The following is a 14884-nucleotide window of genomic DNA, read 5'->3' on the forward strand; positions in this document are numbered from 1 at the left end:
TATATGTGTGTAGACATATGGATGACTAGCTAAACTATATATTACTTATCTCTATTCTGAAAATCTTGCAGGATGAAGATGAAGACTCACAACAGAGAGGTGGAGTTGTACTCTTTGACAAAATGTCTCATCCTGCTGCTGAACGTTTGGATTTAGCTCTATCTGTCCTTTTTTTATATATCAAAGACATCTGCTTTCTTAGCGGTAAGTGTTTTTGTCTGCTTTGTAGATTAAATGTAAACATCTGAATTTGCGCCTTTTTACTCATAACAGTTACCTGCATTAAGTTAAACTGTATTTCCAATTTTGCCACCAAACTGGGACAACACCTATTTTATATTTGTTACATGTTACATAACTCAGACACACAAGTCAGTCAAACAGGACAGAAGAAACACAAAGAGGAAAAAACATCCAGTGAAAAAGAACAGGAAGAGAAACTCAGTGTCCAGACAACCAGACAGGAGACATGGTGACCCAGGGAAAAAAGAGAAAGCCCAGAAAGAAGAGTGCCAGTGAGGGAGCAGCCAATCCCCCCTCAAGCTGTAGACCCTTGTGAGGCCATATTGTATTACTAAGAAAGGGCATAATCATGCCAATAAAACCATGTTCGATTGAACTTTTCTTCGCAATTGTACAAAGAGGCAGTGAGGTTCTCCATACGTTCTATCTCCGCAATCTTAGAGTACCACAATGTCAAAGTTGGAGCAGCAGACTGCTTCCGGAGGGCCGGAATGCACAACTTAGCCGCATTAAGCAAGTGAATCAAAAGTGATTTCTTATATCGCTACCTAGATAGACCGGAGACATGTAGGGGACAGGCAGCCAGGTTGTCTCAAACATCTGCTCCTGTAAACTGCTTGATAAGATTCCCCACCTCCATCCATAAGTGACTAATCTAACAGGACCAGAAGACATGCACCAGATCACCCACACCTTCCACACATCTCAAGAAACTCCTGGAGGACTGAGGAAACATTTTATGCAAAACTGTGTGCACTCTGTACCAACGGGAGAGACGTTTATAGTTATTGTCCTGCATTCTGCTGGAGATGCATAGTTACATAGTATGTGAGGTTGAAAAAGACACAGGTCCATCAAGTTCAACCTTTGTGTGTGAGTGGTGCATGTGTATGTGTGTGTATATGAGGGCTAGTAGTTAAGAGTACCTGTACTCCTGTATATTACGGTCTCTTAGAACAATATTTAATTGAATTTTGTAATGATTCAATGTTCTCTGCTGATACCACTGCTTGTGGCAGAGAGTTCCAAAATGTAACTGTTCTAACTGAAAAGAAGCCCCTACGCCCTTTGTGATTAAAACTTTTCTCCACCAATTATAGTTGGTGGCCTCTAGTCTTTTAAAAAAAGTTTATTGCTGATGTTACCAGCACCACTAAACATTTTGTACATCAGAATCATGTTCTCAATCTCCTCACCTAATAGCGTAAACAAGTTTATATTTTGCAACCTTGTCTCATAGCTTTGATCCTCCACCCCCTTAATTCGCTTAGTTGCTCTTCTCTGGACTCTCTCCAGCTCCAGGACATCTTTTCTGTGGACTGGTGACCAAAACTGGACCGCATACTCAAGATTAGGCTGAACCAGTGATCTATAAAGTGGCAAAATTATCGCTTTGTCTCTACAGTACATTCCATTTTTAATACAAGACAGTACTCTGCTAGCTTTGTTTTCTGCAGCAGCCTGTCATTGGATGCTGTTAATCAATCTGTGGTCAACTATGACCCTCAAATCTTTTTCCATTTCTGACTCTCCTAGTGGAATACCCATTAATTTATATTCCTCTTGCCTGTTTTTTTTTTTAATTTTATTTTAAATATGTTTTATTAAGTTTTTGTTGTACAAAGTAAGAAAACAGTTCACAATTCAATGTTGTACAGAATGAAATTCAAGTAGTCAAACTGGTAACAGAAACATTCAGGAAATAACCAGAGAGATTAAAATCACAATAACAGTATACAGATAGGGAAAGTCTGTACAGGTCCTGTGTCTTGTGCGCATTGAGAAGTGTAGCCAATCTACAATAGAATTCCACATAAACGACTGTGAAAATAGAGGTCACATATCTTTCAGGTATGTAAGCCAGCTTGTTTTTGAGTCCCATAGTGACCCTAGGCATTACAATTGCAGGGGGACCTGTGATAAAGAGATACAGAGATACAGAGATACAGATACAGAGACCAAAGAAAATAGGACAGGAAAGTGTTAGAGAAATTGGGATTGGAGTACGAAGGGCCCGGGGGTGGAAGGTACTTGAGCTGAGGTGAGTCGTGGCAGAAAATGGGAGCCGTTCCGACGCATCAGAGCTTATGCTCAAGCAGTAGATTCAGTGTTTCAATTTAGCAAAGTCATCAGTACTAGTAAAGTAGGACCAGCAGGCCCACATTGTTCTGAAGCTGTTTAGCCTTCCGGCCTTTAGAGGAATAAGAAATGAGATTCAACAGACATGAAGATATCGACATGTTTACTGAAAAGGAGATGCAGGGGCTTCCGACCGCGGAGCCCACCTTCAACTCTTGCCACCATGTAGGCTACCAGAGGCCAGAAGAGAGAGGAAAATAGTTCTGTGTGAAACAGGTTATGGCAAGGGCCCCACAGACCCGCCATCATAGATGGAATCCCCGTGTTCCAATGTTAGGGAATAATAAACACATGAGAAACATAACATTCTTTAAATGCAGTGCAAAAAAGGGGGGTATGAACCATCAGTCTCAGTAATGTCGCCCCTCAAATCCCTATCTCCCATCAAGGCAGGCAGCACTACCCACAATTGCCAACACTCACAGAGTCAGGGAGCATCAAATAAGGCTCCAGGGCCCTGCCAGCCCCGATAGGGGAAGGGGAGGGAAGCCACGTAGACGACGTATAATTTGTGAAGGGAACAGATGTTCGCGTGAGGGGAACAAATCACATGCAATAAAACATTATACTAGAAATATACTATTGCTAGTGTGTGCTGCTGTGGATCTGAGGTCAGCGGAGTCGAGGACTCCATTCCTGGGGATGGAAAGTTCCATCTTGAGGGGCAATACGGGCAGTGGATCTCTCAGGGTTCACTGGCGGTGACCTTCTCCCTCACTGGAATCACCGAGGCAAGCAGGGGATCCATCCATGGGCGTCAAGGGCTACTGTTTCTTGCGGCGCTGGGGGTCCAGCCGGCCTGTCGCAGATGCTTGCCGGGCCAACATATCAGAGGAGTGCTTCATAGAGTCATGGTGACCGAGTGCTGTAGGAATAAACGGTCTCAGATCGTCGTACCAGTCCTGGATGGTGACCGATGGTAGGCCCAGTTGTGAGCAGAATGCATCCAAATCCTCTGGGGTGCGTAGGTGGGCCGTTTTGCCTTTGTGGGCAGCCAACATGCAAAATGGGAAACGCCATCTATAGACTATTCCGTGATGGCGGAGGCATTCCAGTAGTGGACGTAATGCCTTTCGTTGTTGTAGCGTGAGCAGTGAAAGGTCCTGGAATAGTTTCAACTCCATGCCTTCAAAGAACACAGTGCCCCTCTGTAGGATCTCTTCCTTCAGGGGGAAGCTCTGTAGACAGCAAACAACATCTCGTGGTGCATCTTCCATAGTATTTCGTGGTCTGAGCACCCGGTCGCCTCGCACAAACTCAATGGGAGAGTCCAATGAGCGTTCCAGGAGGACGTTAAAGATGCAAAGGAGAGCGGTGGAGATGGCATCCAGCATTACAATTTCTGGAAGACCCCGGACTCGGATATTGGACCTACGGCCTCGATTGTCAAGATCTGCGTGCTGCCGTCGCACTGGTTATGAGAGAGTGCAAGGCGGTGTCTTGTGATCGGAGTCTGCAAAGCCTTCTGTCTCTGTCGGCTACTGCATGTTCAACGGACCCCAGCCTGCGCCTATTTCCAGAATTTCTTTTCGTAGCTCAGTCACCGCAGAGTGCAGCGTGTCTTTGATGTCAGTGGCTATAGAGGTAAGATCAGTCCGGGTGGGGAGATGTTGAATGTAAGAGCGCATGGATCTGTCTTTATAGTCGGGGAGCGAGTCTGAAGTCTTGTGGGAGGGGCCATGTGGCGTGGTGTCCGGAAGATCTCCGGTATTTGTTTGATGGAGTCCCTTTTGAAGCAGGGGCTTTTGCCAGAGGGTATTGTGGACCACTCTTCCCCATGCTGCTGTTCGGAAGGCTGCAGAGGCTAATGTTGGGTGGAGGTGAGCAGGAGATCCTGAGTTAAGCGGCTATCTTGCGCGCCTCGGAAACCACGCCCTCCCACTTGCCAATTTTTAACCCCAAAATGCATTACTTTACATTTTTCAAAATCAAACCTCATCTGCCATGTAGTTGCCCACACCCCTAATTTATTCAGGTCCTCCTGTAATGTTATATTCTCTAAGCCCGTGTCTATTACCCTCCCAATTTTAGTATCATCTGCAAACACAGCAACATGGCTATAAACACCTTCCCCAATATCATTAATAAACAAGTTAAACAGTATTGGGCCTAGCACACAACACTGGGACACGCCACTCTCGACTTTAGACCAATCTGAAAAAGAGCCTCTCTGGACACGTTCCTGTAGCCAGTTCTCAATCCATGTACACACCATTTCATCTATACCCATAGATTTAAGCTTGCGTATTAAGCGTTTATGTGGTACTGTTTTAAATGCTTTTGCAAAATCCAGGTACACTACATCCACTGGTTTTCCTCTATTCAGATTTCTACTCACCTCTTCGTAGAATGTTAGTAGGTTGGTCTGACTACAACGGTCCTCCCTAAATCCATGCTGACTATCACTTATTGCTTTGTCACGAACAAAATCCACTAAATAGTCCTTTATCATTTCCTCAAACAGTTTGCATACTATTGATATTAGACTGACTGGTCTGTAGTTCCCAGGTTCGCCTCTTGAACCTTTTTTGAATATTGGTACTACCGTAGCCTTAGGTCAATCACTTTGTACTCTTCCAGTCATTAACGAGTCCTTGAAGATGAGCAATAACAGTCTTGCTATAGTCTGGCCGAGTTCTTTAAGTACCCTAGGGTGCAGGTTATCTGGTCCTAGCGATTTATTTGCATTACGTTTTTCCATTCTTTGTTGAAGCCCGGCTACTGTCAACCACTTTGGTCTCTTACGCCCACATTCTTATCTCCATTAAACCCATCTTTTTTTTTTCCGTGTATACTGAGGAGAAAAATGAATTTAATACCTCAGCCCGCTCCCGATCGTTTGTAATTAATCTCCCTTACGCCTCTTTTATTGGGCCTACCTGCTCTTTTCTTACCCTTTTACTTTTTATATATTGGAAGAATTTTTGGGAGTTTTCTTACTGACTGTGGCGATTATGTTTTTTGTAATCTATTTTAGCTGCCTGGATTTCATGTTTTACATCTCTTATTACATTCCTTGTAGCTCTTGAATGCTACTGCAGTCCCATTCATCTTATATTTGTTAAATGCCAGGTTCTTGTCTTTAATGTGTTGTCTTACCTTTTTATTTAGCCATGCAGGCTTAGCTCTCGTTCTTTTATTTTTGTTACTCAATGGTGTGCACTTGGTAATAGCATTATGCAATGTATTCTTAAAACAATCCCACTTCTTGTCAGTGTTCAGTGTTAAAAATAAGTTGTCCCATTTAGTGTCATACATTTGGTGACGCAGCTTGTCGAAGTTTGCCTTTCTGAAATTTAGTGCTCTTGTCAAACCAACACACTTCTCTTTTTTTGTACCCAACATTAATAGTAATCATCCTGTGATCACTATTACCCCATGTATCCCTAATCTCTGTCTTCAACTAGGTCGGCATTATTAGTGACTAATAGTGACTAATGCATTCTTCCTGGTTGCAACCTCAACCATCTTTTCCATGGAATTGTCCCACAACAGGTTTAGAAAACGACTAGCCTTTAGAGTGTGTGGTTCCATTTGACCAATCAATGTCCGGATAATTGAAGTCACCCATTATAACAACATTTCCCTGCTTCCCAGCTATTTCTGTTTGGGAATGTAGGTGAGTCTCCTCCTCTTCCCCTATGTTAGGGGGTTTATAACACACACCCATAATAAGTTTACCACTAGATTCAGTCTTCTCTAGTTCTAGCCACAACGACTCAACCCCTTTATTACTCTGTCGTGATGTCATCTTGTATGTGTACAGTTAGGTTGTTTTTCACATACATGCATACCCCATCCCTCTTCTGCCAACCCTGTCCCTCCTGAACAGGTTGTACCCTTGTACATTAGTTGCCCAGTCATGTGAGCTGTTTAGCCAAGTTTGTTATTCCCACTATATCAAAGTCCTCTTTGAGGAGCATAAGTTCAAGCTCCTCTAGTTTGTTTGCTAGACTTCTATAATTCGTGCACATGCATTTTAGTTTGGTGCTAGTGATTCATAGTTACATAGTATTTGAGGTTGAATAATACACCGCCGCTGTGCTTCCCGAGCTCTGTTGCCCCTCCTACGGGCCCGGGAGCGGCGTCCTTGGTGTCCGTGGGGAGCTGGGGAGGAGGTCGACGAACTTCCGTTCATCGATCCCCTCCCCGTTCTATGGGACCGGGAGCGATGCAGATTGCATCACTTCCGGTCCCTGGGCTGTCAGTTCTGGGCTCCTGCAGCCCAGCTATAAGCTCTTGTTGTGCGATCTGCACTTCAATAGCTTATTTCCAGTGTAAAGGTGACACTGGGGGTCTTTTGGACCCCCAGCATCACCTTTAAAGAGTACCTGTCACCACCATCTGCTATCAAGATGACATCACGACAGAGTAATAAAGGGGTTGAGTCGTTGTGGCTAGAACTAGAGAAGACTGAATCTAGTGGTAAACTTATTATGGGTGTGTGTTATAAACCCCCTAACATAGGGGAAGAGGAGGAGACTCGCCTACATTCCCAAACAGAAATAGCTTGTAAGCCCCCCCATGTGATAGCAGTCAAAGTAGAGTGAAAAAAACAAAAAAAACTTTTTAAAATTAAAATCAAAATAAATAAATATAATAATAAAAAAAATGTCAAAGTCCTCCGCCCCCGCGAGCACGCGCGTCGCCACGTAAACACGCGTTGGGTGCGCCTAAGTATGAAAACGACGAACGCGCTACACATGTTGGGTATCGCCGCGCACGCCGCAGTGAGAGCAATAATTCTAGGGCCAGTATTTTGGGGTATCGCAGTTTTTCGCCGTTTCACGGACGCATGCAATTTGTAAACTGGACAGGTTGGGTATTGTTTTACTCGTTGTAACCTCATCTTTTATATTTCATTTAAAAAATGGGTATTTTGTTGTGTTTTGGAGCATTTAATTAAATTTATCACTAAATTTTGGGGTTTAATAAGGAGTTGCGCCAATATTGCGCAACATAAAAATTTGCAACTACCACCATTATATTGTATAGGGTCTTGGCATTCAGAAAATATATAATGTGTGGGGGTTTTAAGTAATTTGCAGGCCTAAAATGTGGAATATAACATGGGTGAAAAAAATTAAAAAAAGGCCTCAGTCATGAAGGGGTTAATAAACAGGTTGAATAGCATGGGTCCCAGCACAGAACCCTGAGGCACACCGCTCATGACACTAACCCAGTCTGAAAGGGCGCTATTTATTGATACTCTCTGTACCCGTTCCTTTAGCCAGTTCTCTATCCATGTACACACCCTTCCTTTTATGCCCATAGATCTCAGCTTGTAAAGTAAGTGTTTATGAGGTACCGTATCAAAAGCCTTTGAGAAATCCAGATATACCACATCCACAGACCTCCCCCCATCCAGATCTCTACTTACCCCCTCGTAAAAAGTTAGGTTAGTCTGACAGGAACGGTCTTACCTAAACCCATGCTAATTATCACTAACTATACCAGTGGTGGCGAACTTATGCCACGCGAGGCCCTTTCTGCTGGCACGCGAGCCCACATTGACACTGTCTAATGAAATCGGCTTCTAAAGAAATCGGCGAGCGAGCAGGAGGAGAAGGGGGACGGAGCGGCAGAGGGAGATGGGGGCCGAGATGGAAGAGGACGTGAGGGGACGGAGCGGCATGAGACAGGGGGCGGAGACAGGGGGAGATGGAAGAGGCCTGTGAAGACAGGAGGCAAAGGCAGAGACCGACGATGGAGGAGTCATCGTCAAGGGGCCAGGCGAGGCTGAGACGATTGGGCGCCAAGGCAGCACTAAAGGCTGGGCTTCCCGTGTAAAGTAGGAGCACTGTGCTGGCAGGGCCCAGCATAGATTATGCACAGCCCACCAAAGAGTCACAGGTGGGCTGTGCAATACCTTTTGGTGGGCTTTGCAGGATCCATGGGGGGCTCTGCAGCCTGCAAAGCCCACCACAGATCCTGCACAGCCCCCCTGAGATCTGGCAGACTGCAGGGTCTCTGCAGGATCTGTGGGGGCTTTGCAGGACTTGTGGGGGGTTTTCAGGATCTGTGGGGGGTTTTGCAGCCTGCAAAGCCCCCACAGATCCTGCAGAGCCCCCCTGAGATCTGGCAGACTGCAGGGTCTCGGGAGGTCTCTGCAGGATCTGTGGGGGGTTTGCAGGCTGCAAAACCCCCCACAGATCCTGCAGAGCCCCCCTGAGATCTGGCAGACTGCAGGGTCTCTGGGGGTCTCTGCAGGATATGTGGGGAGCTTTGCAGGAGCCGTAGGGTGCTCTGCCGCCTTCAAAGCCCACCACAGATCCTGCACAGCCCCTCTGAGATCTGGCAGACGTCAGGGTCTCATGGGGGCTTTGCTGGATCTGTGTGGGCTCTGCAGCCCCATGGTGGGCAGAGCCCATTACAAATCCTGCACTGAGACCCTGCAGACTGCAGGGCCTCAAGGGGGCTGTGCAGGATCTTTGGGGGGCTTTGCAGGGTCTCGGGCCTGTGCAGGATCTGTGGTGGGCTCTGCCCACCATAGACCCCGCAGAGCTCACCACAAATCCTGCTAAGCCCCCCTGAGAGCACAGCTTTCCTGCTATGCTAATAGCGGAACATGTCAAAAGCTGGATACAGTGTTTGCATTGTATCCAGCGACTGACAGGTCACGCAAAAAGTATTAAACAGGAAGGGGTGGGGTAAATTTAGTGGTGGGGGCGCCCCAGAGTTTTGCCTTGCCTAGGGCAGCCCCAACCAGAATACACCACTGCGTTCAGTGACTAATTATTTTGGCTGGAGCGGTCCTGCAGTCACCGGCTGAGAAGTCGGCCCTGTTCTCCAGGAAACCAAAGCCCTCCTTCCGACGCCAGCTCCGGAGCCACTTGTTAAGTTCCCTGAACTTGCGCTGTCTGTCCGGAGTGGCTCGTGGCATTGGCAGCATCTCAGAGAATACTACCGTTGAGGTCCTTTTCTTCATCCTAGCACCTAGGTCTCTGAACTCCTTTTTTTAGGACACTCCAATTTCCTCCTATTTTGTCATTGGTGCCGATGTGCACCATGATAGCTGGGTCGTGCCCAACCCCATCTAGTAATCTGTCAATTCGTTCCGCAATGTGTCGAACACGCACCCCGGGAAGCAGCACACTGTTCGACGCTCACGGTCCCGATGACAGATTACTCTGTCCGTCCGCTTGATGATGGAGTCTCCAACCACCAAGATCTGCCTCTCCTGACCATTCATCCTGCTCCCATCCTCACTGGAGCGATCACTCCCCCTGCGGATAGAGGAGGCGTCCTGCTCCAGCAGTGTCCCCCTGAGCTATTATCCCCAACATTCTGCAACTTGGCATATTTGTTGGGGTGAATCAGTTCAGGGCTGACCTCTCTCGCACTCTTCCCCCTTCCCCTCCTTCGAACGGTAACCCAGCTACCCACATCTGGATCCTGCTCCTCCAAACCCCCCTCCTCTTCTAGACCACCCTCCACCACAGCCTGGTGCGTTAGGTCCAGACTCCTTTCCATGTTGGTTACGCTCCTTAGTGTTGCCAGTTTGCTGTTTAGATCCAGAATCTGGGTTTCCAAACAAACAACTCGCTCGCATCTAGCGCAAATGTATTCCCCCTTGAACACATGTTCAAGAAAAGCATACATTGCGCACAACATGCACCTGGTTGCATACCCACTCATGGAAGACATTGTTCCCCCTTTTTTATTTTATAATTATAATTAAATGTAAACTTTACCCTGTGATTAAATCAAATTACACTACTGCTCTGGGATTAATTTCTTCACAATACAGCCCTGGGGATACGTTACACTACAGCCCTGGGGTTAAATTGTACTACAGCCCTGGGGTTAAATTGTACTACAGCCCTGGGGTTAAATTGTACTACAGCCCTGGGGTTAAATTGTACTACAGCCCTGGGGTTAAATTGTACTACAGCCCTGGGGTTAAATTGTACTACAGCCCTGGGGTTAAATTACACTACCGCCCTGGGGTTTAAATTACACTACCGCCCTGGGGTTTCAATTACACTACCGCCCTGGGGTTTAAATTACACTACCGCCCTGGGGTTTAAATTACACTACCGCCCTGGGGTTTAAATTACACTATCGCCCTTGGGTTAAATATACTAATATCTGTTAAAAAATGCTGTAAAATACAAAGCGATACAATACAATCCCCTTTGCCCACTATATGTACCACTTAACCCCTACTCAAACTGCCCCTCCTTACTAGCTCTGAGACACACTACTCACTACTCCCCCCTCTTTTCATACGACCTTCTCTGACAGTCACTCCATTCTCACGTTCCTCTGATCCTCCTTCTCGATCGTCGGTCGTCCGTACTTCAACGCTCACCGCTCCCCCTTTCGATTCCCCTCCAACCCCCCCCCCCCCCCCCCCCCTCTTTTCATACAACCTGCTCTGACAGTCACTCCGTTCTCACGCTCCTCTGATCCTCCTTCTCGATCGTCCGCACTTCACCGCTTCCTCTTTTCGTTCCTCCGGCTCTCCTTTCTGATTCGTAATTAATTTTATTTGACCTTAGTACGGTTAAAACTACTAATTTGTGCATTACTAATTATTTTGACTAATTATTTGGTCCTGCAGTCACCCCTATATTACTGCCCTCTGCATTAAGTGGCCCTGTATTTACTTTGTCAATTTTTATTAACCCCATTTTTATTCCCCCCCATATTTTCGTTTAAAAGCTCCTCCAGTCTTTTAACCATTTTCTCCCCCCAAACGTGCTGCACCTTCCCCATTAAGATGCAACCCATCTGGGGGCGTGGCTTACCTATGGCGGCGGCTGGACGTGTTTAACTGAAGCTCCCGCTCCATCCCCGAGTTGCTCGTGACACAAGGACACTTCGCCGGACTCCCTTACTATCCTCATGGGGGGGAAAAGAGGCCAAAAGTCGGCCTCAGCCAAGAGACAGAATGCGGGCTCACTCAAGCACCTATGGGCGGCGGAATCCCTTCCGGATGATCGCGGGACCCTGCACGCGCCTCCAACCCTCTCGCCAGCACGGCCTGCGAAGGCCTCTACTCACCATCACCGGCCTGAGCGGGATGATACCTCGGCCCAGTCGGAGGCCGAGGGCTCAGATGATGGCTCCGAACTGTCGATGCGCACCTTGGCACGATCCATGCCGACCAAGCGGGAGCTGACGGCGATGTTTCTCCGCCTGGAGACCTCTATTAAGTCAGACCTGACGGCGCTTAGGTCCGAACTCTCGCACACGCTACATCGCGTGGAGGCCGCGGAAGACCGCCTAGATGATCACGCAAAAGCGATCCGAGAGCTCCAGAATCAGGGTAAGCTATCCTGGCTTCACACCCGCCAAGCGCTGTACAAGATCGAGGACCAGGAGAACAGAAACCGCAGGAACAACCTGCGTCTCCGAGGCCTGCCTGAAGCCACGGGTGACGCGGACCTTGCGGACACTGTCAGGGGCATCCTCAATTCCATACTGGGTCGTCCCCCTACCTCTACTCTCCTGTTTGACCGGGCGCACAGGGCCCTGCGGCCCATTCTTTAACACCCCTGCTAACTCTGAGGGCCAAATGGGGCAAGGTACCACTGGATTCCTGGAAACACCGCCAGCTGTCCCACTTCATAAGTTCCCTCCCAAAACCTCTAAGAACGCCCCGAGAATATACCTTTATGGAATCTATTCTGAGCTCTGAATCGGTGCCCACTCATTGCCTCTCTTACTTCTATAAAGCAATCCTCACCGAGGAACACGTCACGCCCCCGCCCTACCTACGCAAGTGGGAGACGGACTTTCGCCGCACTCTTACTCCTGAGGAAAGATCTTAAGTTCTGGCATTGGTCACTACCTCCTCTATAGACGTCCCCACGTTGGAAACTAACTATAAGTTATTATCAAGGTGGTACTTTGTACCTACCAGAATGTAGGCGATTGATCCCCTTCTCGATTGATCCCCTCCCCACTGCTGGCGGTCGTGTGGGAATCCAGGTTCCTATGCCCATATTTGGTGGGAGTGCCCGTTGATCATACCTTTTTGGACACAGGTGATTCAGCTTATTAACCATATCAGTGGTGAGCAGCTTACGAGAGAACCTTGGGTGGTTTTGTTTCACCTTACCACTGATTCCCTGCGAACCTACCGGAAATCCGTGGTCCCATGCCTGTTGAATGCGGCCAAGTCTCTCATACCGAGATGCTGGGGATCTGCCAATGTTCCCTCCATGCAGGACTGGTTTCGGAAAGTGGACAACATCAAACTGATGGAGGAATTGTTATACACCTCCAAGGACTCGTACTCTACATTCTATAAAAAATGGGCGTGCTGGTTGGCCTTCCAGGACTCTGCTACTTACCGTTCTCACTTGCTCGACATAGAGGTATGATCTGAGATGGTCAACGAGGATATGAGCCTCGCCCTGGTGAAAGCTGATATGTACCTACTCCTGAGAGGATAACACGTCTGGGGGTCCTAGGTTTATCCGTATTGTTCACTTGTATTGTATTTATATGTTTATTTTGTGGCTACACAGCCATACGCAAAGGACAACACACAGCCTGACCATACACTGTGATATTGCGCACAACCGGATAACGCTTAAGTATTGAACTTTCATGTATATAGCAGCTAAGGAACCTTAGAGCAAGTTCACTAACACCCCTCCTTACCCCACCCTGTCTTGTCCTCCCCCCCAATCCTTCCCCCCTCCCCGCGTCATTTTCTTCCCCCTTGTTAGTGTCTGTCCGACACGCGGGGCATTGACTCACTAAATACTGTTATATATTGATTGCACTGATAATCTACCCCCTGTTATTGTATTGTGTTTTTTGTATATTACCTGAAAAATCCAATAAACCGAAATAATTAAAAAAAAGATGCAACCCATCTCTGCTATAGAGCCGGTAACCAACTGAGAAGTCAGTCCACTTTCTCCATTATCCCAAAGCCCTCTTTCCGATGCCAGTTCTGCAGCCACTTGTTTCAACTCTCTCTGCCTCTCTGGAGTGGCTCTTGGCACCTGCAGTATCTCAGAAAATACTACCATGGAGGTCCTTTTCTTTAATCTAGCACCCAAGTCTTTGAACTCTTTTTTTTTTTTTTAGGACACTCTATCTGCCTCCAATCTTGTCATTGGTGCCGATATGTACGATGACAGCTGGGTCATGCCCAACCCCATCCAATAAGCTGTCCATCCGTTCCGCAATTTGTCGAACACGAGCACCTGGTAAGCAACAGACTGTTCGACGCTCACAGTCCCAATGACAGATTATCCTGTCTGTCCTTCTGATAATAGAATCCCCCAGAGAGACCAAAATCTGTCTCATGTCCCTCCATCCTGCTCCCATCTTTACTGGATCAGTCACTCCCCCTCCAGATAGGGGAAGCATTTTGCTCCAGCAATGCCACCCCTGAACTAATATCCCCAACATCCTGCATCCTGGCATATTTATTAGGGTTTATTAATTCAGGGCTGGCCTGTCTTGCACTCTTCCCTCTACCCCGCCTTCTAAAAGTAACCCAGCTACACACCTCGGGATCCTGCTCTTCCATACCTCCCTCCTCCTCTATACCACCCTCCACCAGAACATGATGCGTCAGATCCAGACTGCTTTCCATGTTGTTTATGCTCCGCAGTGTTGCCAGTTTATTGTTTAGATCCAGAATTTGGGCTTCCAAACAACTAGCTCACATCTGGCACAACAGTATTCGCCCTTGAACGCATGTTCTATAAACGCATGCATAGAGCAAGATGTGCACCGGGTTTCATTCCCACTGATGGAAGACATTTCATTTTATTTTTTAATTTAGTTATTTATTTATTTTAGACCCAGATGTAATTCAAAATAACCGCTGTTAAGTGTTTAACAAATATCAAAGTTGTCAAAGCATATGTTTATATTGCCTGCTGATTAGTGCCCCTCAATTATTACCACAATACTCCACGCAGATCAATACTACCAATGCACAGCAGTACTAGCACACAGAATTTCTTTGACAGATTAATACGGTCAATGCCCAGTAGTTAATTATAATACAGTAATACCACAATAATAATTCCCCTGCAGATTAGTGCTTACCAATGCCCAGCAATTATTGGTATTGCAGTATGTACTTCAGTCACATTAACTCAGTAATTCCCCGGCAGAGTAATACTACCACTCTGCTGGACTTTTTAGTAAAAGTAACAGTTATTTCCCAGCAGAGCAATACTACCAGTGCCCAGAAGTTTCTAATGGTACCATAATTCCCAGTAGTTTATTACTCCCGCTGTCTAGCAGTTTTTAGAAACACAGTTAGTACTGCAGTAAATACCATCAGATATTTACTCCCAATGTCCAGTAATTTTTAGTAACACACTACAGTACCACAGTAATTCCCAGCAGAATAATACTACTACTAATGCCCAGCAGTTATTAAACACAGTAATTCCCAGAGGATTATTGCTACCATTGCTCAGCAGTTATTAGCAACACAAGTTGTACCACAAATTTCCCAGCAGGTTATTGCTACTAATGCCCAGTAAATTAGTAACACTGTTAGTACTGCAATTTT

The 14884-nt window shown here is 46.7% G+C and overlaps 1 protein-coding gene across 1 annotated transcript in view; it reads left to right on the plus strand.

Moving 5' to 3' along the window:
- The window catches only part of LOC108800974 (RNA polymerase I-specific transcription initiation factor RRN3-like), a 171906-nt gene that overhangs the window by 118226 nt on the left and 38796 nt on the right, over positions 1-14884 (plus strand). Inside the window, exon 4 of the mRNA XM_018572955.1 lies at positions 72-204. Within this exon, the coding sequence (XP_018428457.1) occupies positions 72-204 (133 nt within the window). The remainder of the gene's footprint in view (positions 1-71; positions 205-14884) is intronic.

Source organism: Nanorana parkeri, unplaced genomic scaffold, assembly GCF_000935625.1.
Source record: "Nanorana parkeri isolate BGI_ZX_2015 unplaced genomic scaffold, ASM93562v1 scaffold2185, whole genome shotgun sequence".
Taxonomy (NCBI): domain Eukaryota; kingdom Metazoa; phylum Chordata; class Amphibia; order Anura; family Dicroglossidae; genus Nanorana; species Nanorana parkeri.